Source organism: Triplophysa dalaica, chromosome 1 (genome assembly GCF_015846415.1).
Source record: "Triplophysa dalaica isolate WHDGS20190420 chromosome 1, ASM1584641v1, whole genome shotgun sequence".
Taxonomy (NCBI): domain Eukaryota; kingdom Metazoa; phylum Chordata; class Actinopteri; order Cypriniformes; family Nemacheilidae; genus Triplophysa; species Triplophysa dalaica.
In genome coordinates, this window is record NC_079542.1 from 20049617 (window position 1) to 20076521 (window position 26905).

The following is a 26905-nucleotide window of genomic DNA, read 5'->3' on the forward strand; positions in this document are numbered from 1 at the left end:
GTGCAAAACGTGCCTGTGTTGAGGCAGGAAATTTGCAGCCCGCTCAAGAAAGGAGCGATCGAGCGTGTCCCTCCGAACGAGCGAGAAAGCGGGTCTTCCGCATTGGTGAATGGAGGCTTCATCCCGACTCGGTGCTGTTAATTTGACGTTAGCAAGTTCCAATGATGCCTTCAAATCTTTGGCTGTCATTCGGTGTTGTTTCTTTACCTCATTGATGAGTCTTCGTTGTGCTCTTGGTGTCATTTTGACTGGGTGCCCACCTTTTGTAGATTGTTTGCATAACTGTAAACTGGTGAATTTCTAAATTCTTTGAAATCATTTTTGTAACCCTTGGCAGCTTTATGTAAATCTACAATTGTTGATAGTAGATCCTGAAAGCTCTTTTTGGCGACGCATGGCTCACATAAGCTTGTTCTTCTTGTGCAGAGCAAACTCCAAAAGGGAGGAGTTTTTATCAGATCAATTTGTATTTATTTATTTTTAGACACATTTTGTTTATCAATACCCTTGACTTAGATGAAGATCAGATTTTTATTACAAATTTATTAAGAAAACCATGAAATTCCTAAAGGCTCACATACTTTTTCTTGCCTCTGCCTAGTTTTTTCTGGTGTGGACAATATCTTGGCCCTAGGCTGGTGTCAAGCCAGTTTCATAAACCTCAAGGACTGAAGTCACTTTGCACACAATCTGTTCTCAACACTGCGATGTGGCAGTAACTTTCCTGTCATTACTGCTGCTGTAATATTGTTATTATATTGTTGCTTGCTCGTCTTTCTATTTACTGGTGTATTTATTTTTGCTTTACAACTAAATAGCACATCTTTCACTTTATTATACTGCCACTGTCTGCTTTGTATTCCTGCCAATTCATTCCCTTAGGCATTTATTTGAAATTAGAGTATATTCACTGACTGAGGAAGAAAACATGCTTTTGATACAGACATAGGCTGTGATATGTGGCAATTTTACCTCATGAGGTCAGCAGCTTTTATCAGATTTTATGTCAACATTTAATAAGCTTATGAGGCAAACATGAGCAGGGACAGTTTGTATCCTATTGTAGTGTAAGTGATATTTTATTATGGCTTAATTAAAACTGACAGGCCGTGTGTTATTCTCAAGTACCAGAAAAAACACATCAATATATAATTTAATACTTGGGTCAACTCATCAACATAATGGCCTCCTGGCTACCATTTGGGTTCTGGACATTTTCCAGACTTTATAGACACACAGTAATAAACGTTTTGACCTTTTTAGTTCTTTTTAGTTATCAGTGTGTCTTGAGGAATCTCATTTATTAGGGCTACAATGTTTGGAGGAGTATACTGTCGAAAAAATATTAAAAGGTCCACTGTATGTAATTTATCGGTCTCTAGTGGTGAGGGTGCGTATTGCAACCAACGGCTCACTCCACCTCTCCCTTTCAAAGAACTAAAGCGGCTGACACAGAACTAAGATGTCATCATGTTTTCGGTTCTTTTCCTAAGGAGATAACGTATTTATGAAACACGTTCTGTAGAGCAGTTTGTCTGTATAACAGTTATGTTATATTGCATTTCTGTCAATAGATCCTCCAAAAAGTACACACGGCACCTTTAAAGTTATTCTAAATTGTGACTGGATTTTTTATCTATACAGTATATATATTTCATTATATATATATGGGTCAATGACGTGACATGTATTTTTTGTGTCCAAATTCATTATTTTCCTAAAAAGAATTTGAATAAATACATGTCATATATCAAATGGATCTACAATATGTCCTTTATAAGAAACCCTTTTCATTTTATTGAAATTCAATAGATTTTTTGAGTTTTGGTGTTTGAAAGACCAAAAATGTCAGGTGGTGCGACCGTCCGAACATACAAACAGAGAACAAAACTGAGAAATAAATGTTAATTTTCTCAATAAAATTCTTAATAAAATATTTTGGCATGATTTTATGTTAAATTTCTTATATATGAGGGGAAAAATACTCAGTGCTAAATACATTAAATGTATATTATTTGAAATTAATATGTGGTCGCACCACCTGACATTTTCTGGGTGGTAAAATCAGAAATCTTGTTTAATAATGAATTAATGCTCCCTAAAATGCTGTAAAACCAATATAAATCAACACAATACATTTTTTTGGACATAAAAATACATTTTCAAACTGTTTTGCTTAAAAAAAAAATTTTTCTTCTTGAAAATATTATTAGTCATTGACCCATATATTGCTAGTGTATCACGGATGCAAACTAGATTAACCGTTTTGCCCTTGCTATTTAGTGCTTACAAGAATAACCTCTCCACTCCATTTGAAAGATATGGAGATTTCAAATGTGACCCAACCAGTCCAGACGTTTTTCTAACACCTTTAAAATGTATTGGAAAACATTGAGTAGGAAAGCTAAATTATACAGTATTTGAGTGCATTTTTCTTTTTTCACAGCTGACCTAAAGTGCTTTGCCATGTTGTGATTTGTATGCACAATCTATTCATATCAGCAACAAGTACATGCTGTGCTCAGATGCAAATCCTTCTCTTTGCTCCCATTCAAAATGCCAGAATAAAACTGTGCTAGTGCAGATTTAGAAAACTGGAACAGGTGTATCAAAAAGATGAGTAGACAAATTCAAAAAGAATTTCCTGACCACAAACAAAAAAATACTTTGACATATTTGTATTTACTTCTCACCTCTTTGAAATGGAATGTTTCTTTATATAGCATATTGCTCATGCATGATCTGTGAAACTGCTTTATTCTTTTCAAGTGAACAACGTCATTGGATTATGCCAACCTTGAGTATGCCACATTTACTACGATGAAGTAAATTGTTACCCTTTACCATTGCTTTCTCTCTAGGCATGTGTTTAAAGATATAAATATTGCACTCAAACCCCATACACCGTTGATATGTTGTTCTACTGTATCTCAGTTTCTGGTCCTTTCAGATCAAAGCCCCTATACAGAATGTTGTGTACATATTCATGCTTTTTGCAGCCAGCCTCTATACTTTTCTTCTAGAGTGCTTCCACACGATCCTCTCACTTTGGCTCATCTTTCATTTGAAAAACAAGATTTTGAGATCTTTAGTCAGATATTGCCCCAATGGCACTCATTACATCATTAAGTTCTGTGGAACTAGTCGCCTCAATAGTAGAAACATCAATTGCCACCCTTTGTAAAGTTTCAGTTTTGTAATGTCATCAAAAGATGTTTTATGTTGGATTTTTAGAATACCTGACTATAGCTCATTAGGACCAGAATGTTCCTTTCGGGACTTGTAAGTGTACACTCAGATTGAAGAGGTCACTTTGTAGTTTTTGAAAATGTAAGCTGCAGGCCGGAAGTTTGGCCTCTTTGTTGCCATCTCAAGTTATATGCAGAGTTTTTGCAGAGATTCATCAGCGAAAAACTGATGAAGAGATTTGCAGAGATTCATCAGCGCAGTTGCTGCACTGCGCTGATTAATCCGAGCTCTGTGCTTATTGACTGCTGCTCACTCATCTGAGTAGCGTCAGCTCATCTTTACATCAATTTGACTGTAACAGATGACCGGATACAACGTGAAACATTTAAAACATCACTAATATAGAATCAATTATATTGTTGGTTATCACTTTGCGCCTGTTGTTGACAAAAACTCAAATTAACATGGAAAATACCGCCTGGTTTACGTCCTATGAGTAATATATCTGAAACATGTCATCTGAACACAAACCATATCTTTTTTCTGACTAAATGAAACAAAGAATTAACTAAATAAATCACAATAGTGACCTATTACCTGTTAAAGGTCTGATAACCTGGGCTTGATTATTGTTTTATACTGTTCTATGAGGTCTACTTATGATGTTCACGTGTTTTTTACATCCAAAAACATAAAAATCAATAAGTAATAGGCTATTTTCTACCCAGGTTTTGTTGGGGGAGCCACATCGAAGACACTTGGAAGTAAACGCCCACCGCTTTGATTGGATAGCATCTGCCGTAGTTGAAGCCTTCTGTGAATTTGGTTACAGACCTAACGTTAGCACCATTCACAGTATTCGCACGGCATAAGTATTATCTGGAGACCTCCTGTTATTTATACATGACCTCCCCACATCAGTATTTCATTTGACTCATTCACATGGGATGATTTTACTCAAATTTACTGACTTATTTACCGGATGTGATGGCGTGGCTTTTCATATAGTTTGTATAACCTATACTTATACTGCGTTTAATGATATATGACCGTACTTGTCAGCAATTGAGACCAGTGATCCCGAACCGGACAAAACATCACCATGATCGCGGGTCTCAAATGTTGCGATAGTTTCCAAGATAAATAGATAAACGGGAGACTCCCTGTAACTTATGGATATCACCCAGGACCCGAAAATAATACCAAAACACTTCAAAAAGGCCTCCATTATAAGCAAACGGTGTATAAAACCTTAAGAAATTATAATGAGCTCACCAAATCACAGAGATGGCGATTCATACGGGCTTAAGATCACAAACAACCTCTGCAATTAATACAAATGACTAGAAGTCCCCATGTAATACTAATCTCGTGAAAAAAAAGTGCTCAGTTCACATCTCGGATCTCTAACAAAGCAATAGTGACGCATAATAGAAATTTTTTACTCTGACAAGATTGCTGCGGCCTCTATCGGACCAAATATTGAAGGCACAGCACTGCTTTTTAATTTTAAACTCTCCACAAATTCAGTGTCGATTTGTGCCATGTTCACGTAGGAATCCTCTGAGAAATTGAATTAACAAACGCTCCATGTTTTTCTCACATGAGCTGGAACGTCTTTAAAAATAAACTTTAACCCCACATCCCTAATATCGGAATCAGAAGGAAGGTTATGCAGCGACTGTATTCTTCCACAACCAGGGGTGGCACAATATTTAGCTTTCTTTAACGGCATGTTTGTTTATTGCTGGTTCCGCGCCACTTGTGGTACTTCAGTTCTGTCATGCGCGAACCAGTGGGTGAGGCGAGAAGTAGTTGTTGATATTTTTCTGTCGAGGCGGTTTTCAACCTATCAATGTCGGTGCATTCTAGAACCTGGCGTTCGCTGGGCATCCTGTCAATAACAGACATATTCTCAGTTACAAGGGCGTTTTCAGTTCTAACACTTACATGATGTTCGTGTGTATACGATTCCCTCTTATATAACAAAACCTCGGGTTAAAATAGTGATTTTAATTCATGCCTCCATGCCTCGGAGCCAACTCCCAAAATCCCCGTCAATATCCGCTTTTGCTTTAGGACGAAGCTGTCACTTTAGCTCTGAGCACAAGGTTACTTTGTTATTAACAACAAGCGATTCCCCAGATGTAATCAGCATCAGAACTTAAGAAATGTAGATGTTTACATGACATTCCCCAGATTTTAGCTTTTAACAGAGCGATCTAGATGATGAGGATTCTAAACTTCTTTTATAAGAATGTAAAAAACTCTGCAGCGCCATCCCCGCAAACATGATAAACTTGCTGGTTCCCCCCTTTGTGTTAACGGACGTTATATAATGATAAAATAGGTACTACCCCAAAATTCAAATTTCCTGCATGCGGTGACCAGACAGCGTGAATTATAAATCATTATTATAAGCTTACCGTTGTGAATCAAGCTATAAGATATGACAACAATTTTGAATGTATTTACTCAATTATTGATTTCTAATTATTTTACTGTGATGAAAATCAAACTATCACATTATTTAAAGGTCCAGTCAGTAAAATCTAGCTCCAAGGTTGCTAATTGCAACCAACCGTTCACTCCACCCCTCCCGTTCGAAACACTACGACGTCTGATAGAACATGGCAAATTATATGCAAGGGGACCCAAGGTGTATCTAGATAGAAACAGCTCATTCTAAGGTAATAAAAACATAACACTTCATTGTGTAAGCTCTGTATACACCTGTGAAGACATAGTTTTGTATATTATATTGCTTTTCTGTCAATAGATCCTCCAAAAAATGACACACTGGACCTTTAAATTATGTTTAATTAACAAAGTTCGGGAGGAGCCGGAGCATATAATCAGCCGGCTGGTCTATAATCAGCAATCACAGCGTATACACAATCAGCCCTACCGAGCATGCTGATACATAGGGAAACCATTTTACCATTTTTAGGCTTAGAAGACCTCTGTTCATAATCTCAAAAATTGTGCAAGCAACGATTCATGTGATGATGTGACATTCGTTACTTCACATTTTCTTTTTTAATATTGTTGACTGGTCGTTTATTCTGCATTTTTCTTTTGATGTTTAATGCTTTTCATCATGATTGATTTTTTTCTAAAATAAGTAACATGATATGATCCTGATAATATTAACGCTCCCAAGACAGATTACAATAAAGGTCTCATTACTGCAAATATTTTGACAATTGTGAAGTATGTTTGGCCATCTGATATTGGCAAAGAATCAATGGTGAAGTCTCAGGAGTTGTAGCATACCGTCTGTAAACAAGCAGGCGCTGGTCTCTTGCGTTCTGGTTTTGTATAGTATTCAGTTGTGTGAATAAACTTATAGTGTATCTAAGTAAATTTGAGTCAGATCTGAATATGGTTTAAATTGTTGAGAGTATCAGGTCACAGGACATAAATCAAGTGAGAAACACACTTTAATAATCTGTGATCTGTTACACATACACATACGTTTCCTTGGGTGGTGATGTTTTAATATTCATTATCTTCATTCTCTCTCTCCCTCTCTCTCTCTCTCTCTCTCTCTCTATCTCTCTGTAACTTATGCTAATAGCTGGCACTGTACCCAGGACAGGGTGTTCCGCGGATCCTTAAAATGTCTTAAAAAGTCTTAAATTCCATAATGTCAAAATAAGGCTTTAATTAGCATTAAAATGTCTTAAATCCGCGTTTCCAAGGTCTTAGAAATGCAGTCGAACCGACAACGTAAAGAAGATTTTATTTTCGTTTTAAAATCATGTACGTCTATTTGTCATGCAGAACAAAATAGGTGGAACCAACTAACAAATAACACGTTCGCGGGGGGTTTGTTAGGTGAGTGGACTGGACATTACCACATGGAGAAAAGTTTGAGCTTTTATAGAGAAGTTCCAGTTTGTTGCTATGAAATTGGTCTTAAATTTCATTCTGCAAGGTAAAAAAAGGTCTTAAAAAGTCTTACATCTAACTCTCAGAAACCTGCAGAGACCATGCAGGATATGATACACACAAATGCACTCACACATACATGTTGCCATGTGAATTTAAATGGTTTGTTGCACTGGGCTATCTCAGACAATCTGTCCCTGTCCTCCCAAACGTCATTTGTGCTTATGCAGTGCAAACGTCACACATCCAGCCGGTACATATGCATGGTCATACACAGTTCCACCTTCATCTACCTTGTTCAGTGTTAACTTCCCAGACAGTTTTTGGTAGGTTTGGCAACCAGAATAATTTTGAGAACCGATTTAGAAAGTGTGTGTAAACTGCTGTAGTCTGTCCTCTGATAGGATGGACAGGATTGGCAGGATGTTTCAACAGGATGTTGAAACTTTCGTAAAGGGGTGATTCGCCAGAAATATGTGTTTTTCTGTGTCTTTGGTATGTAATAAGTTGCCCATGCATGTATTAGACGCATAAATTGCAAAAAATTGAGTGTTATAACAACAGATGTATTTTATCTAGACCTGCCTGAAACACCTCGTGCAACCACACCCCGGTGAATCTACGTCAGTTCGCAACACAATTTGACTGCCTTAATGTATGAGTAAGTAAGGTGGGTGTACCTGTCTGTACAATCGCTTTGGGACCTGATGTTCCAAATATGGTAAGAGGCGATGCACTTGTGAACTGGCCAATCATAGCACACCTTACAGAGCAATGAGCTTTGTAAAAAATCTGTGCATGTCAGAGAGGCGTGGTAAAGAGGAGATACAAACATGCACGGTATGTGGAAAATACAGCGTTTTTAACCTTAAATCGTGTATACACATTGCATTACATCTAAAGCAAACAATAATATTCGTTTTTATCTGCATCGAATGACCCCTTTAATATATTTTCTGCAGTTTATTTGGCTGTTTATAAATTATGAAAGTTTATCTTTGTATATTTTTAGTTTTGTTAACGATGCAAAATGTACTATTCAGATTCAGTGTCAGATAATAAAGAAGACGTTCTAAGATTCGCTTAATATGACTGTGTTTTAATCCCACTATTTCAGCACAGTTAAATTGCCCAATAGGACATCTTCCCCACCTTATGCATGACAGGGGGAAGCAGTCAAGAATATGAATAGAGGTCTGAGGTTTTGCTGGGTTCGTCGGGTTGGCATCCTCTGTGTTTGGGGGATAAATGATTATAGTAATACATAGCATACTTACCTTTCCATTATCAGAGAGACATCTCATGAGTTGTGTGTCCCACTTACATCACATCCAATATTCTGGGTGTGAGATACCTTTTGGTGAGGTGCTGCTGATAATGACCTTTGGATGGTTCCAATCAATGCGACATATCGTCAGTAGTGCACCTCAGCCTCATTGGGTGTTTCGACCCCTTACAACAAGACACCCTAAGCCAAGGGAGGCCCACCGCAGGTTGATCAGACCTAGGTGTGTGTCGCATTGTTACTAGTCTATCTGGCCCATGCTGTGTCCATCAGCCTCAACCACAGCCATTGGATTCTTCTTTCCGCAGCACTGGCCAATTCTTGATTATCCTCCACTGAAAGTGACCTATTTGTCAACTATGGCAACCTCTGCATTTAACCTATTAAATGACTCAAGCACTGCAAGTCATGAACACTCATACACCCTGAGCAGCTCAAGGGCATCTCAGTCGTTACCCGCCAGCTTTCACCAGACGGAGTACAGTTCAGAATAAATGTTTGGCGGTACCCACCATGAACAAATTCACAACCACACATGGCAGAGGTGATAATGTTCTTTTGTGTGAACATTGTGAAAGACTAGGCTTATTTGGTTTGCGCTGTGTGCTGGTGGTGCTGGTTTCCTCTGCAGTGGTTAATGGGACTATTGGTATGTTGCTTTGGCAGATGCTTAAGGCTAGTGCAGATTTTGTATCAGCAATGGAAAACACTATCAGTGCACGCAAATCTCTTAACTTTATTCATTGTTGTCCAGCTCTGTCATCTCGGTTCAGTGTTATCTCTTCATTTGCAAAGGCACAATGACTGGGATGATTTGATTGGATCTCTGCCATGCCATGAGATTTCCCACAGGATTGGTCTCAGAGTTAGCCCGTAGCAGCAGGGGTCCATCGGGGTGAGAAATCGCCCTTCTGTAAGCCACACATCCATAAACATTGCATTTCATTCATAAACATTGCAACTCGGAAGGATCTCTGAAAGTTGCTGTGTGTTTGTGTATTATAAAGTACAAAACGGACTCATTTTAATGATACACACTTCAATCATTTACTTTGAAGCATTTGTTCTTTTTGGTGACTGTGGTGAGGTAGAATTTATTCAGGGAGAAAGAGCCGGAACAGTGAATACTCAATGTATTTTTTATCTTTTATCTGAAGGTCTTCGCACATACGGTCCGAAATTTTCGTATACATTTTTTCATATTCATCATCCTAAAAATTTGTCATGCACAGAAACCTGGATCTTAAATGTTGAAGTATGGTCTTCTTGCTTTTGGCACAGTGGCTACAAATCAGTACATACTATCCTGTCATCAAGCTGTTCCGCAATCATCTGCTCATCTGCCACACTCTCTCTTTATGTTCTGTCTTTGTAATCCACACTTTTTTTCTCGTACAGTACTTTGTGCTGCGAGTCGAAGTGGACTCATACTGCCTTCACGTGCCCTCGGAAATTCATCAGTTCCAACTTGTAAACTCATGATTCCGAGCTGGTTGTGTTCAATGGCTTTGTTGCCGAAAAAAATGGAAGACTGCAGATTCATGGTTGCGCGTGACTTGGGAAAATCATATATGGTCAAATATTTTGACCCTACATCCTGTATAGTTTTACCACACTAGTTTTATCGGGTATCAAAATTATTTCCCAACTTCCCAGTGGTAACCGAGACATCAGAGGGCGTTCATATGAGATTTTTACCTCTGAAAGTCATATTTTTGATTAAAACAAGAGTGAATGCACCACACACGCCATCCTGGATTTTGTCAATCGCTGCCACATTGTCTCTGAATTGTCAAAACACCTCTCAAAATGCTGACTTCAGATGTGAAATATGCAGAAAATCGAACCCGATCCAATTTTTTATGATGGATGAAAATATTGCAGGTGTGTCACACGTTGTGATTGACACAACATGAGGTCGTGTTTTTTTTTTAACATGCAAAACTTTCGGACACAAATTTCTGACTATATGTGCAATTACGTTAATTATGTGGCAATAATCAATGAAGCATGAGTACGGACACTTTGAACCACATACATGTGCTTTCTTGCAAATTGGACATTTGAATAAACTTGGAAAATATATATTTAAAAATCATAAGAGATATCCGAGGCCTTGAGAAGCACAGCCAAAAAATGTTGGCTGGAAAAGCACAGATAAAAAGCAGCAAATGCCCTTGAAGACTTAATTGAACTTTGAATGGAAGACGGACAGCAGATGGACGTTAGAGTGCTGTGAAGGTGAGCTTAGGTGACTGTCTATTGAACTGATTCTTCATTCAATCCCTGACTGGTAATAACCGGTGAAAGTAGGCCAGTGTCTCTTTTGTTGTGGCACACATATCTCTCACGCCTTAGATGCAGGACAGCTGCTTCACATTTTTTTTAGATCTACACATAGACACACACATTTGTTCGTATAAGGTCTCAGTTGGAATGGTGCTGGGGTTCTTCGGGCCAGAGGCTCAGTGGCCTTATTTTCACCTTCAAATAGAGGATTGTGTGTGAGTCACTCTCTGTCATTCTATGTGCATTCTGCTTGGTAAGCAGAAGGTGGACTTTTACCACTTTTTGGGGATTTATAGATTTTTTATACATTTGTCATGTTAAAGGAATGGTTCACCCAAAAATGTAACTGTAACAAACTTCATTAAAAGGAAGGAAGGAGTCGGGAACCGGCAAACATTTAAACATTAAATTTTAATATAAATAATAACAGCCGGAGTGGGGGCACGGTGGCTTAGTGGTTAGCACGTTCGCCTCACACCTCCAAGGTTGGGGGTTCGATTCCCGCTTCCGACTTGTGTGTGTGGAGTTTGCATGTTCTCCCCGTGCCTCGGGGGTTTCCTCCGGGTACTCCGGTTTCCTCCCCTGGTCCAAAGACATGCATGGTAGGTTGATTGGCATCTCTGGAAAAATTGTCCGTAGGGTGTGAGTGCGTGAATGAATGAGTGAGTGTGTGTGCCCTGCGATGGGTTGGCACTCCATCCAGGGTGTATCCTGCCTTGATGCCCGATGACTCCTGAGATAGGCACAGGCTCCCCGTGACCCGAGGTAGTTCGGATAAGCGGTAGAAAATGGATGGATGGAATAACATAAACAACAAATATAAATATAAATACAAACGTAAAACAAGTTCGGGCCCGGTCCTCTCTCTTCGACGGTCCGGTCGCTCGTTCCTTTTATATGCTCCCATCTCCTACGTGATTCGAGGCCGGTGTGCGCACAGCTGGCGCTAATTCACAATTACTCACCGGACTCGAACCACGGTCTCGCCCCGCCTACTCTACTACAGTAACATTTATGCCATAATTTACGGGAATATGAACACAGAGCGATGGCGTACTTTAAAATCTCATCAAGCCCTGTAAAACTTGCGCACGCAGCACCCATAGGGAACAATAATGTTTTTCTCTCTGTCACTTCAAGATAATCATAGGATTACAGTCAACGATATCAAATTATCCAAACGTTACATCATACAACGACAACCAAAATGGAGAATCACTTCAGGCTATCCATTTCAAGCTACATTAAAAAGTATGAGTAATTAAACTTTAGCTCAAGGCTTGATCATAGAGCACATAGCATTTCTCAGCCATAGTGCAGTCGGTTCGCAGAAATTTGAATGTTTTTTCTTTTTAGTAAACATATTGTTATTGGTTGATGAAAAATTTCCTCAGCGATATAAGAGCGGAAGTGGCTTAGCTGGCTGAGATTTTAGGGGAAGTACGTCATCACCCCCTTTGAAGCCTCATTGAAAAATAATATTCCAAATCCTTGACAGTAATGGCAAGACAGCGCCCCATTTTTTAAGTTGGAAATGGCTATTTGTCCACCAAATAAGTAATCCACACGACTACAGGAGGTTAATAGATGTCTTGTACAGGTAAATGTACTCATTAGTGGGTAAAAACGACAAAATGGCCGCACACAAGCTCCTCAAATCTCAACATTTGAATCTCATTGGTTGTGGCCTTGTCTTGTGACCATGCCATTCAAAAGTTGAGAGGATTTTTATTGTTATGTTTCTTCAATTTTCTTCCTTATTTTAACACCACCTTGTTGTATTGGTTTGTTTGTTGTTGTTATGATAATTCTTTATTTTTATATTTACTTGATATCAAAACAGAAATGGTTTACACTACTGTAAATTCTGTACGAAGCTAATTCATTCTACATTGTTAGTGGCAGAAAATATAATGGAGTTATATAAATTATTTTATAAACAAAAGAGCAAAAAGATAGATGTCATACAATAGTATGGAGTGTCGGTCTGCTGTATATGCTCAACTTTCATCCTTCTGATCAGTAATGTTCTTTTCCATTTCCCCTTCTCTTGGCTACCTGTTTCTAAGCTGCACTTGCTTGCTGACAGACACACACACACACACGCACGCACACACACACACACACAGGGATGCCAGAGGCTCAGCTTCCAATTTAATCTGGGAAATAATTCCATTTCCCATTAGTGTAATTAATTGGAAGCTTACTGCAGTACGAAAATGTAGAAGACCAATGTGCGCTCAATGTGTGGTCTTAGTGTGTGTGTGTGTGTATAGGGAATGCTGAAATAGTGTTATGGCTGGCTGATCAGCATAGTTGTTATAAAATTATTGCCCCTTGCTTGACATGACTAACAACGTGCATAGCTCTGTTCTGTAGGATCTTAAGTGTTGCAAATTTTTGCTTTGTTGAAATTAAATGTACTTTTGTAAATTTGTGTTGTTAAATTAATAGTCAAGAGGACTGATGGTGCCTTACCACCAAGTTTGTTAACATTAGCTCAGCCAGTCTCATATCTGTCTCTCTTTCTCTACCTCTTTCTCAATCTCCGTTCCCTCACTGGATAATTAGAGAAGCCCCTGTCAGTAGAGCTGAGCTGTGGTGCCGGTCCTGTCCATGTGGTTCTGGAGCCTGACCGCCCTCTGCTGCTGGACTGCCACCTGGGGGCCACTGATCCACCACTCAACGTGACCTGGCTGCGGGATGGCGTGGTGCTCTCTGAGGCTCAGACTATCCGGCCTTTAGCCAATGGCTCCCTGCTCATCTTGCCCACCACCACAGATGGCCAGGCTCCTGTGGGTGTGGAGGGTGGATACAGCTGCCTCAGTACCAGCTCGACTGGAGCCTTGACCAGCCGGACTATCAGCCTCCATCTCGCTAGTGGGTATAAACATACATGTCTATGGGAATGCGAAATTGGCCAAAAAAATGATTTCCAGACATTGTCTGGGATATAACTAAATCGATAAGCAGGCAATATTTTAATTTGCATTCTATAGTCTTATGTTGTTCTCGCTCCTTCTAACATGTTACCAGGACACTCATTGTTGACATTATAAATAGAGAACGAGAAATATGTTTTTATAGAATTCTGTCATCATTCATTCATTCTCATGTCAACCTATTACTTGTGCAGAACTTAGAAGAAAGATTTGTTAAAGAACGATGTTAACACTGAACCCCATTGACATCCATAGTATGGCCACAAAACCATTGAGACAAAATATATCTCAAAATATTTTCTTTTATGTTTCACAGAAGAGTCATACACTATGCAGGTTTTCAACAACATAGGGTTAAATAAATTCTATTTGAATTAACAGAAATTATGATATTTTGAGTGAACTATCCCTTTAAGGAAGCAGTCTTTTAATTGAATCATTCAAGTAGAAAACACAACACATCACTGGTGTTCGGTGAACTGCACAGAAGCAAGAAGCACATTGTAATAGAAAAGTAGCCTACCAAAAGCAAACTTGTGTGGAATGGTTATGTTTTAGATTTAGTTGTATTGCTCTTATCTTTAGAACTGTTAATAAGCAAACTGAAATGGCTCGTTCATGCATACTTTTACTGGGATTTAAGCAGATAGTACCAGTATTATTAGCTTAATAAAACTCAATATTTTTCCTTCTCAATGGTACTTGTTGTTGTCATACATAAATTATATACAGATTAATTGCATGTACTTTAAATCAAACCACAATGATCTAATCAGATGAGATGTATCTCAGTACTGGCATTAGCTAAGTTAATGCTCATTGAATGACGCAATAGACATCATGGGCGCGCATAAACCTCTCACACCCTTAAGCACATGTACCACTCTCCCTTAAACTCAAAAATACAACAAACTATTTTAAACCTCAAAGATAAATGAACATTAAGCACAAACAAGTCTTTATCTTTACTGGAAAACACTTAAAATAACACACAATTTCTAATTTACTGCCAAAATGCATTTTTAAACAAAGCATGCTGGGAACTGAAAATCCCCCTCAACCAGTCGTGTTGAATTCACTTGTTTATATTAAGTAAACTCAACAATAGGTCCAATGTAATGGGGTTTTGCGTTTGACTCAACAAGTTGACCAGTCAAACACTTGTTAATAAAGCCGACAGTACTAAATTTTTAGTATAAATAAAAATTCTTGGTTAAATGCATTCTTTATTTACTGTGAACAAGGGTGGGTTTAGTAAAACTAACAACAGTGACAGCTGGCTGTCTGTACAGAATGAACCCCTTCAGTGTGATACTTTGATCGCTCTATCAGGGTTTATGTAAGGAATAATTGACGATTTGCCGTTCAATTATTCGAAAGGTAATGCACATCCCGAGGTGGTAAAGCATTAACCATTGAATAATTGAACGGACCGGAGTCAATTATTCGGCTTATACCATGGTTACCACACCACAGGACATTGTTCAAAAGTTTAATTTCAATATTAGTCATGTTATCGCCTATTAAATGCTGTTGATGGTAGGACTACTTTCTTGTGCATCTCATCTTGAGCGCCCAGGGGTGCTTGTGAGAGCGAGAGACCATGTGTTTGCAGTAATTTGACTGAAAAGTATAATCTTGTGATAACGACCGGCTGCCTGTACGTTATCCCATACATATACATACAATTGGGGTCATAAAATTAAATATGTCACATAGAAAATACAAAATGGTAGTAATTAAAAAGGGAAACTGTAAAAATGCCTTGATAAATTACATTTAGTTCACTGAATTTACATTAACAAAAAAGCTTTCACATACTTTTACAGGCTACATTCTTAATACTGTGAGATGTTACCCCATTGATCTACATGCGTTTTTTGTTCAGTGATAGTTGTTCATGAGTGTTATTTGTTCATTTTAAATGATCAATGTGAAAACATCTCAACAGTACTTTAACAATACTGAGTAGCATTTAATGATTCATTGCATCTGAGAAGACACTAAAATAACATTTTCCTGATAACACATCAAGAAGACATTTTAGATGTTATACATGTATTCTCAGAGTGGTGATGATTCAGACTCCTTCACATGAACCACTTGTGTGGTTGTTCAAAAGCGCAGGGTCCTTGAATCGTCTGGATTTGTATTAAAGAAGAGAATATAGCCTTCTACCTTTATCAGAACAATGTACACAGCATTCTTATGGAACACAAGTCTGTCTACAGGCCACTATTCTGGTTTAGTGAAATGATGCAAAAATCCAGGTGCAGTTCTACCAGACAGAGACTGACTCACACAGCTGTGAGTGAAACATTACGCAAAGAGTGTATTTTAAAAATAAACAAGATAAATAATCCCATTGTCATAGGGGAGAAAATATATAATTAGCAAAATATAGTTTTATGGTCCTTAAAAAATATTTTTAGCTTAAATATTTAATTTAAGCTTAAATTAAATCTTACCACATAACATACTGTATTTTATTTCTCTCCGCCGTATTTCTCTTTGCTTTGCTGGAGTTCAGTCTTGTCCTCACCTGGTTAGCACAGGGATTTGATTGTGCTTACTGAAGCTCCTGTGCAGGGAGAGAGAGATCAGACTGCAGCCCAGTGGCACCAAAACAAGGTGTACTGGGCTCATGAATATAAATGTGCTCACCCTAATGTTACTATCCAGTCAAGTAACCTCTTATATTTATGAGCCAAGCCTTCACCTTGGGCACTATTCATAAATTGATGTCCTGTGCAGAGTTGTGTAGCCTTGTAGATGGTTTCCATACAGACTTTGAGATTGAGATACAATATCAGATTAGATTTGACACACTCGTTACACAGACGGTTTTGATTAATAGTAACATAAAATGCATTAATTCAATTCTGTTCCTCATATCTGAGATGTCAAACTGAAATGTCAACAATTGAACTTCAGGTTACATTAATTGGCTTTTCTTCATAAATGTAAATTACATTTTCTTATCTTTGTGTCACCAATCCTTTTATACTTGGAAAAACTGGTTAAAGTAGACAAATTAATCTGTCGAATGAAAAATGGGATATTTGTGAACGTGGTCATACTGTTGGAAAATATACAGTTTATATATGCATACAATATAAAGCGTGTGTTTGTTTGATGTATACATATATACCAATATAGAAAAACAATCACACATTTTGTCAACTTGATGATGGTGAAAAGGTTAAACACAGAAACTAAAACTCTAGCAAATTATAATCTATGTTCCTGGCAAGCCATTTTTTTAGAATAAACTGACTAAATTCAACTTTCTCCTGCTTTCTCTCATCTCTGGAGTTTAAGGTTGTCCATCAGACGAGGCCATTCTTTCAATCCTTATGTATTTCAGTGGCCAGGACTTCTTTGTCTTTATTTTTTATTAGTTATTAAGTTTGCTTTATTAATTTTAGGAGGTCATTAATAATAATGCCTGTCAGTTGTACATTGTTGTAGATTCTACATGTTACAAAAGTCAACTATGCATCAAATAATGAGATGTGTCCATCGATGGCTGGAAGTTTGTTCTACAGACACTGTTTTGAAAATGTTTCTTCCAGGAAAATTGTGATTTTGTAAATGTCACAATTGAGACAATACTTTGATTCGATTAACTATATCCATGTCCTCCATTGAGAAGTCAGTGCACTTAAGGTCTCTAGCACATACAGTACATGAGGACTACATGGTTTCGTAATATACTTCCGTTATCTGTCATCTGTGCGACCGGATCCACAACGCTGAGCAACGTCTCTTAACAGCAGTCACACTCCTGTAGCTATCATGATAATTATTTCATTCTTTACTCGCTTGGTGGTGACAGCAGCGGGGGAAGGCGGTCCTCATTTAAACAGTCATTTATTTTTCATTCTCAATTTGCTACTTGTTGCTGTTAGGAAGTGGTGCCTACATTTTGCGGCTATATTACTCTTTATTCTCAAATAACTTTTTAAATATATTCCTAAAATTACTCTTCTCAGACACATTCTGCTGGTACTCCACTAAGTCTTATCTGGAGTGTGTTTGCTTTAGGCAGCATGCTGTGTAGAAGAGCAAAATATAAAGTGTTAATGTTTAACAGGTTTGATGTCTTCTCGTGCTTCATGTGTGAGCTAGTTTTGGGCCATTTGAGCTGGGTCTCGGTCTTTATGTGGATGCCTGCTTCATTGGACCATCATATATCACCATTTAGATTAATTTACGAGAATAGTTCTGTTTGTGTGTGTGTGTGTGTGTGTGTGTGTGTGTGTTTTTGAGGGTTTGTACGGTGGCATGTGGGGTCAGAGCTGTGTTTGTTTGGCAGATGAAGCAGATCAAAGTGAAAGTATTTTCAAAGCACGGGGTTCCCATACCAGAGGTCGGGGTCCCACTCGTTTCCTCCATGTGGCTACAGTGCTTGTATTTGCATGTAATTCATTCACTGATTCCCTTTTTTCCTTTTTTTTACCTTCTCTCTCACAGGCTTGTCTTATTTTCTTCAGGATCCTGAACATCAGGTTGTGCCATTAGGTGGCACTGCACGGTTAGAATGCTATGTAGATGGTTTGCCTACCCCAAGTATCACCTGGGAGAAAGACCAAGCACCCTTACCTTTACCTGCAGACGATCCAGAAGGATCCAGGTAAATTATATCATCTTATTTTATCGCCTTTTAACTCCGTTATGGGATTGTTCTAGAATTTTCTGTATATTCTATATCTATAATCTATAATGTTCTATTCTATTCTACCAAAAAACATCCACAATTAATAGGGTTTTAACAATGTGTTAGAGATCGGATATTACTTGTTGTTAAGCTGGAAGCTTCCTAGCTGGCCTCCAAATATGTGTCCTGTCTAGAGAATATTTCCTTCTGCCCAGTGGCGAAAACTCATTAGACATAAGACTATGAGTTCAGTTCTATGTGGACTTGCTGTGTCCTTCCCTGTGGGATTTGATTTACCATGGAAATAATGTAGCATTGCAGAAATGCTCTTAGGATGATAAAGTACCTAATAATGGCGCGTTTTTCTCTTTGAGAAGTAAATTGTTAGACAAAAGCTATATTATACAGGACCACTGTATACAGAACATCTTAATGTCAAGAATAAGAAGAAAATTATAATAATGAGGGGTAATGTTCTGTGCATTTTCACTGAGTTTGAAGTAGTCCATTCCTTAAGATAATTGTGCTGGATTTAACTTTTTTGTAATAGCCTTGGGTTTTTGTTCCTTCAGTCGTTTTCTATTTATAAATGCCCACATTGTATTATGTTATCAAAAAATTGTTATCCAAAAAATGCATTTGTGATTTTTTTAAATGCTTCTGTTCCTCCTACACTCTAAAAAAAGGCTGGGTTAAAACAACCCAATTTGGGTTATTTTGGTAACCCAACGTTGGGTCAAATATGGACAAACCCAGCGTTGGGTTATTTTAACCCAGCCAGTTGGGTTAAATCTTTGACCCAACATGCTGGGTTGTTTTATTTAAATCAACTTTTGCTTAAAAATTACATTGATGGTTTAAAACAAACCCGAAATGTTTAAAAATAATAATAACAAAATCACAGAGGAATACTCGAGGCATCAGTAAGAATCAAAAGTTTTATTAAGGATCAAAATGCAAGACAAAAGGAATTCATAAAAACATGCAATATGTTATGCTCATGTTTATACATATTGAAAAAAAAATTAACTTCAATAAATTACATTAGATTAGATTTTAACATATACATTTAACAAGGTTATTAAAGTGGCACAAGTAAATATAAATAGTTAGACAACTTAACACTTCAAAACACTATAAAAAGTATTTTACTAAACCCTTGTTGATAGAACCGCATTTATATGATAAAATATAAATCTATGCACAAGTTTTCTATAAAAAAAAGAAATAAACAAGCGTTATGGATGTGAAAAAGGGACACCGTAACTTTCCTCTTCATATAAACTCACAAAACATTTTCAATAGTGTTAGTTCTTTCGGTTTCAGCACTGCTTAACCTAAAATATCCACGGAGCAGTCTTACTAAAGAGGATTCTTTTCCTGGGAGTTTGTAGAAAACAGTGTGGTGTGCACTTTTGGAAGTGGATGTCCAGCAGGAGGGTTTCTTTATCAATTTGTTCATCTATAAAGAGACAAGAAAAGAGACAAGAGAAGAATGTAAGGAAACTGGCCTAACCAGAGCACAATGGATTATAATAAACATATAAAGAAGTACATTAACATTTTACCTAAATAATGTTTACCTTTAAGCCTGTTATGAAAACATCCAAGTTCCAGTTGACATTCTCTTGAATAGAATGATCCATTAATATTAGCTGTTATTCTGCACGCTGTCAGTGGGGGGGAAAGAAGTGTGGGATATAGTACAGAAAGTGAAATACAGTCTTAAAAAAATAATATTATAAACGTTAAAACAACCCTTCACTAATTCGACACACTCGGGAATAAGTAGAAGTCTAAAAAGAGCATCAATTGTTCGTCTCATATACCCAAAATTAATTTTATCTCACGGTTAACCACTAACGTTATAAGAGCGGCTACTCCCGAGGCAATGGCCGAGATAGAGCTGCTCTCCACGGAGACACGACCGCTGACAGCCTGAAGCTCACACCTCCGACAGCGTCTTAACAATATCTCAAAGAGGCGTTATGTTTATATATAAATCATGTATTTGTGTTCTTAACAACAACATTCTCGTCTAAAAGACTCTTAAATCTAAGTTCCCTCACCGAACCTTAGCGGTATTTATAAAAAAAAATGAGCTGGATGTTTGCTTTTGACACGACGCTCTCGTGTCGACCTTAAACTAATATCAAGATGCGTAAGTTACTGACTCACACAAGTCACACATTTCAGAGGAAATGTTGACCAAAAATGAAGTTTAAATGATTAAAAAGCTGTAAATTAGAACAACGTGGGCATAACGTTACAGACTAGCTATACAAAGCTAACGAAGCTAGATTGTAACGTTACTTTCAAACCTAATGCGAACAGACAAATTTTGCATACTTTTGCATTTTTTTTACAGTAATAGTTTTATACATTAAAAACTCGTAAACATACCTTTTATTCTCCGAATAACAGCTTTCCGAGATGAAGTGGATCAAAATGCCCGCGAAGGTAGAGTTTGTCTGATGCGTAGAGGAGTGGGAGGGGTTTAATCTCTCAACTGTCACTCAATTGGACCCGACTGGTAACCCAGCGTTTGGGTTACTCAAAAAATGACCCAACACTAAGAAAATGACCCAACAAAATGACCCAACAGGCTCAACCCAGCTGTTGGGTTAAACAAATAACCCAGCATTTTTTAGAGTGTATGTATATTAAAAAATGTTAAACACATTGGAGATGTATTTTCTTCTTCTTAAATGGATAATTCACCCAAAAATATTTTTTTTCTGTATACATTTCTTTCTTCTGATGAACACAGAGAATAATATTTTGAAGAATGGTTTTAACCAAACAGTTCTTAGCCACGATTTACTACCATAGTAGGAAAAATGACAATTGTATTCAAAAGTGCCCCAGAATTACATTCTTAAAAATATCTTCTTTTGTGTTTAACAAAACTGAGCCAATTAAAAAGCGATTGTCTTAGTCAGATGTGGCCAAGAACTGTTTGGTTACAAGCATATATCTTTCTCTGTGTTCATCAGAACAAAGACATGTATAAAGATTTGGAACAACTTGAGCGTGGGTAAATGAAGACAGAATTTTCATTTTTGGTTGTGCTGTTCCTTTAAAGCTGATGAAACGATAATCTATGTTTTAGTATTGCAAGGGCTTACATTGACATGATTGAGGTCATCAAAAATCCTAAATGTTCATTTCTCTAGATAGTTCATTTGATTATTTTAATTCAGTTCAGATTTTGATGTTCCTTGACATTCAGGAAGAATGGCTGCTAATAGTCATATGGATTGGAAAATCTGCAATATTACTTTCTCTTTATTCTCTGCCTTTCTTTATTTGTTCTTTATCCTTGTTTTTCTTTCTATTGCACAGATGTATGTATTTACTTGAGAGCAGGAGCATCTTTTCTGGTTAATAATAGGGGCCTTCCAGAGATACTCTTATTATAGAGAGGGTAGGGTCTATTATACTTCCTTCTGGAGAACCCGTAATGGCTAACAAAACCTATTGACATCCATTTAAAAAACTAGCACTCGGTCTCCTTTCCTGCGTTCCGTCTTAGCATTAGCCATTAAGCTTTTTTGCCAAATGGTTGCAGGCTTTCCTTTTAAAAGGGCTTTGAACCTGCATCTCTCTACTGAGTCTCTCCAACTCTGTTCCTGGTGAGCTACTGTCCTGAAGATTTCAGCTCCAACCCTAATCAAACACAGCTGAAGCAGCTAATCAAGGTGTTCAGGTTTGCTTGATGATTACAAACAGCTGTTTTGAAACAGGGTTAGAGCTGCAGTCTGCAGGACGGTAGCTCTCCAGGAGCAGGGTTAGAGATAATGTGACGGCTAGACGCACACTTAAACTCATTTGCACTCAGAGACTCTGTAGTTTCTCTTCGTATTTTCATCAAAAACATGCATCTTATTACTGTGTCCATCTCAGAAACAGTTTATAGAAGATGGACATGATCATATTCTCGTGTTCCCCAGCCTTGTATTTCTTTGGAGCATTGCATTTTTATACAGCTTTTATTTAACGTGAATTACCTTAAATTCTGTTTCATTGGCGCCTATTCCAATACCTGTTGTTCTTAAGCAGTTTTAAACAAAACTTGTCCCTCACGACCCCCCTGTGAGCAAGCTGAAGGTGAGAGTGAAAAGGAAAAACAGCTGAGATGTTCAGGCAATGAAGAAAAAAACTTCACAACCACAACGCTACCTATCGTCTTCTGGCTTGCATGTTTAAAGTCATTCAAACGTACACAAATGAACTTGCATGCACACACAAATGCTAATTATGAGTGTAGGTGAAGAATGAGGCGGTAATCTTACCAGTTGGCAGTAGGAGGAGTGCAAGTGGTGATTATGAATGATGCTGGATGTGCAGATGGGATACAGCTGGGAGCTTGATGGTGGGCCAGGGCTGGATCAAGGAGTGACAGGAGAAAGAGAATCGAGTTGACGTTTTGAGTTGGGACAGAACATTGTACTGTTCGCACTTTATTTCACAGTATGATCACTTACAGTATACTTGCCCAACAAAATACTGGTGGTTACATGTACTTAATATGGGTTTATAACAGTGACACTAAGTACGTACAAATATGTAAAATTAAACCAGACACTCAAATTCTTACCTACACACAATAAACGTGCCTCATTTGGACCAGTAAGAATGCAGAAAAAACCTTTTACCCTTAATTTCAAATTCACTCCAAAGTAAACGTCCATGAACTTCATTAATAATTCTTTAAAATGCAGTGCCCATCTAGTTTTGTTTGAATCTGTCCTATCTTAATTTATTTTAATCTTTTCAATTGCATTTAAACAGAACACAGATTTTAATCTACAAATGATGCAGTAACTCTCATCACTGTAGTATTGGAGAGTATTTACTATAGTAAAATTCCTAGGTGCTACAGTATTTTTGAATCTCACTATAGAAAATATAAAAATGAAATGCAAGGTGAGTGTCGACATGTTGCAAAATGCAGCAAGTATTAACATTCTGCTACATTCTGCGATTGCCAGTCCTGGAGGAATTGACCAGTATAAAGCCGAGCTGACACTATGAGATTGAGACTACTTGAAATGCTATGGCACATACACTACCCAACATGGTTTCTTTCCATCCTTCATCTTCTTGTTGTAGCAGCACGGACACTACACAACACAATGCAGACAAGGTGCGCTAACAACAAGACTTTGGTCAAGGACCAACAGCGAAAACACCTCAGACGTCTCTCAATAAATCCTTGGTTTTTCGAGTCAGATCTGTGCGCATGGCTTGTTGATTTTGACTAAATCCTTGCCGTTTCTAGTCTTATGAAACCCTTATCCTAACCCACACCCTAACTATCTAAACTTACAATCCTAAACTTGCCAAAAAACACGGCTGCGTGATGATGTCAGACTTGAAACAACAAGGATTTAGTAAGAGCCCACTTGCCATTAGAAGAGCACAAGATTTTGTGTGAAGTTGTGTCGAGAAATGGTGCTTACAAAAAGTATTCAGATCCATTTTACCAAATGGAAGTTTTAGATAGGAAAGACTTTTAAAATGGGCCACAGAAAATGTCTCCTGGTTGCATCACTTGGAGATTTTAGCCCTCCACCTTCAATTTCTGGTACGTTTTCCCAAATGCGTGGCGGTACGATGTGCAGACACCGAATTCTCAGTTTTATATCTCGAGAAGTTGTCACTGTGCACCTTTTTATGTAGCTGTTAGAAGGCTGTAGCGCTTCCGAATCACAAATGCGAAGGCACTTGAAAAGCAAGACAGATTGTTTAGAAACCTGTCTCCAGGATCATTCCCTGTCTGCTTTAGAAACGTTCTTTTATTTTGGCGAAAAGCGTCTTTTGTATCAACAGCCCTCCTCCATATTAATGAGAACACGCTCGCACATTAGCCGAGCATTAATACACGCTGTCATGTTCTGGCGGCTGCTGCAGTCACTCTCTAATTTACATCCCAAGCACAGTTGAGACAGTTCCTAGCCATTGGAGGTGTGGCTCCGTTGTAGCACTGTCCTCAGCTGAACCCTATTACCCCTGATGAATTCTACAACAGTGCCGGTCACTCACACACATGTATGCACAATTTCACCCAGCCTTGGTCTTTGTGGCCTTTGTGACGGAATGTCTTGCTCTTGGGGATGAGCCTACAAGATTAATGGCCTAAAATATAATTCCTGAAGAAGGAGAATTGAAAGTAGTCCTTTGGAGGGAAGAACAACTGTGGAATGAATACTGGTGGGAGCACAAACCTCAAACACGACAGTAGTCAAGCAGAGAAAAACTGAGAGACTGAGAGACCAGAAGGTGAATGGAGTCAATGTATGATATAGACTTTAGGAGATGCAAACTTCCTGCTTTGTTTATTTGTATTCTATATCTCTTTTCTTTTTTTTATTCCCCTGCTCTATATGTCTTTAATATAACATGTGTTTGTTGAGTTCTGATATTTGTTCAAAATCCTGATGCTTGATGCTATGAGGAATAGCTCCTATAGATACTATAGAGCTATAGATAACTTCAGTTTGGTGGAAGACATCAAACACACCCACATCTGCCTTTATGAAGCGTCAGACAGAAGACAGTCAGTCTCTTCGTGTTTTAAGTATCTTTTGGGCTTTATATAGAAATGCTGGTGAACTGAGGGAGTTGTTTTCTTAGTGTTTCTATGAAAAAATGTATTGCCAATGCATTTGAAGCTTATATGTAAGAAAGTGAAATGGCATACCTTTTATGTATACTGTGCACATTCAGTTAAAGTAAAAGTGTCAAAAGACAGAGAAATACAGAGTTAATGAAAAAGAGATATAAATTAGAAGCGGTGGTGTGTGTAGAAGTGGATACAGTAAATAACTCAGTAGTGGAATGGGCAGTCAATTATTGTTTGGCAAAGTGTCAAATGCACTGTGTGTGTTGAAAGTCAGCTTTTCCCTGGTGTGTTTATTTTTGTGTATTGTGCATAATAGTGTACCTTTGTCTCAATTTTGGTTTGGGTGAATGGGGAGAAATGCAATGCTCAATATGACCACTTGAAAAGGGTGAATTTCAGCTCAATTTAAAAGGATACACCACCTAAAAATGAAAATTCTGTTGTGAATTACTCAACCACAAGTTGTAGAATATTTAACTTTTAACGGGATAAGCTAAAATAGCATGACATTTAAGAAAGATATTAATATTGTTTTTCAGAAAAACCTATATGTAGTTTCAGCTTTTTTCTCTCTTTTTGTTTTCCTTTTGGCATTACTTATGTACTTACATTTCTTGATCAATGATTGTTTTGAATTTGAAGGGCTGTTAAATCTTTCTCTCTCTCTTACAGGTACATATCTCTCCCTAATGGGGTCCTGCAGATCTTAGGGGTCACTAAGGAAGATGAAGGCATGTACCGCTGTGTGGCCTTCAACACTGCCCGCAAGCGCTTTAGTCAAGATGCATCTCTCAAAGTCAGCCCAGGTAAAGCATAAATACCAATGATCTCATTATACTTGTCCTTTGCTTATTCGCCATTTATCCACATTACATAGACTCATTCACCTCATGAGTCATTTGTGGCCGTGGAGACCTTTGAAAATGCACGCTGGAAGAATTCATTGAGCGTTTTCTAGAAACGACTATAATGTCCTTAATTTCATTTTAAGGCTTCAGTTAAAAAATGACTGAAAAGCATCACGCTGTACGAGTACAAAAAGTGCAACGTATCCCATGGCTTCTAAAACCATGTAACAGCTTTTTTTTTTAAATGACTTTAATTTGGGAAGAACTCTGAACTATTCTATTAAAGTTTGACCATCTGCAGTGGCACTTTTGGTAGTGTGTTTGCCCTTTGCAGAGGTGGTCTATGTTGCAGGCGGAATTGATTTCCTTCTGTCCTTAAGGCCACTGGGCTGATGAAATGGAGGGGGAGGATGGGGGGTAGTGGAGGCTCGGGTAGGGATGGCGATAAAAAAAGAAAAAACAAAGAATGAGATGAGGAACAAAGAGAGAAAGCTAGAGAGATAAAGAACAAAATCAAATGAAAGGGAGAGTGGGGCGACGCAGGAGACTAATCGGTAATGTTGTGCAGTCAGTTTCTGTCTTGTGCCCCCCACACATACACCTCTCAAAGACAAATATCCCTCCTGACCTTTAGTTGTTTTCATTATGCTCTTGTGTTAGCAGGTACAACCAAGCCTGAATGATTTTCTGTGCAGTTGCATTTTGTCGCGCACATCCACCCTTTGAGCCATGTTTCTAATTGTTCCACATTCATCTCACTCATTTATTTCTTTCATCCCTCTTATTTATATCTCACACTCAGTAAAGCTGTTTCTCTCCCTTTTCAAACCGCACACAGACAACTTCTTTTATGGAGGAAGACGCAATGACTTAAATGGAAAGTCTTGGTATGGAAGAGAGGGAGACACAGATTAGACATAAAAAGAGATATATTAGAGACGCAAAGCACAGATCCTCACAGTAATCGGCAGACACAAACACTTCTGAGGGAAGAAAGAGTCTGTGCTGACTATGACACTATTTAAAGGTCTCATGAATTAAGACGTCATTGATAGGTTGAACTCCACCTCCAACGACTACTTATCGCCCCGCCCAATGGTTCGCGCATGACAGTACTGAAGTAACACAAGTTGCGCAGAACCAGATAGAGCGAGCAAGGAATAAACATGC

The 26905-nt window shown here is 38.0% G+C and overlaps 1 protein-coding gene and 1 long non-coding RNA gene across 2 annotated transcripts in view; one reads left to right on the forward strand and one right to left on the reverse strand.

Moving 5' to 3' along the window:
- The window catches only part of igdcc4 (immunoglobulin superfamily, DCC subclass, member 4), a 63897-nt gene that overhangs the window by 17632 nt on the left and 19360 nt on the right, over positions 1-26905 (forward strand). Inside the window, exons 2-4 of the mRNA XM_056758258.1 lie at positions 13229-13537; positions 18076-18235; positions 25560-25693. Coding sequence (XP_056614236.1) covers positions 13229-13537; positions 18076-18235; positions 25560-25693 — 603 coding nt within the window. The remainder of the gene's footprint in view (positions 1-13228; positions 13538-18075; positions 18236-25559; positions 25694-26905) is intronic.
- On the reverse strand, positions 19513-20719 carry LOC130429705 (uncharacterized). The gene is made up of 3 exons (XR_008907668.1): positions 20663-20719; positions 19843-19929; positions 19513-19721 (listed from the first exon to the last, which is right to left on the reverse strand). It is a non-coding gene; the product is annotated as an uncharacterized LOC130429705 (long non-coding RNA).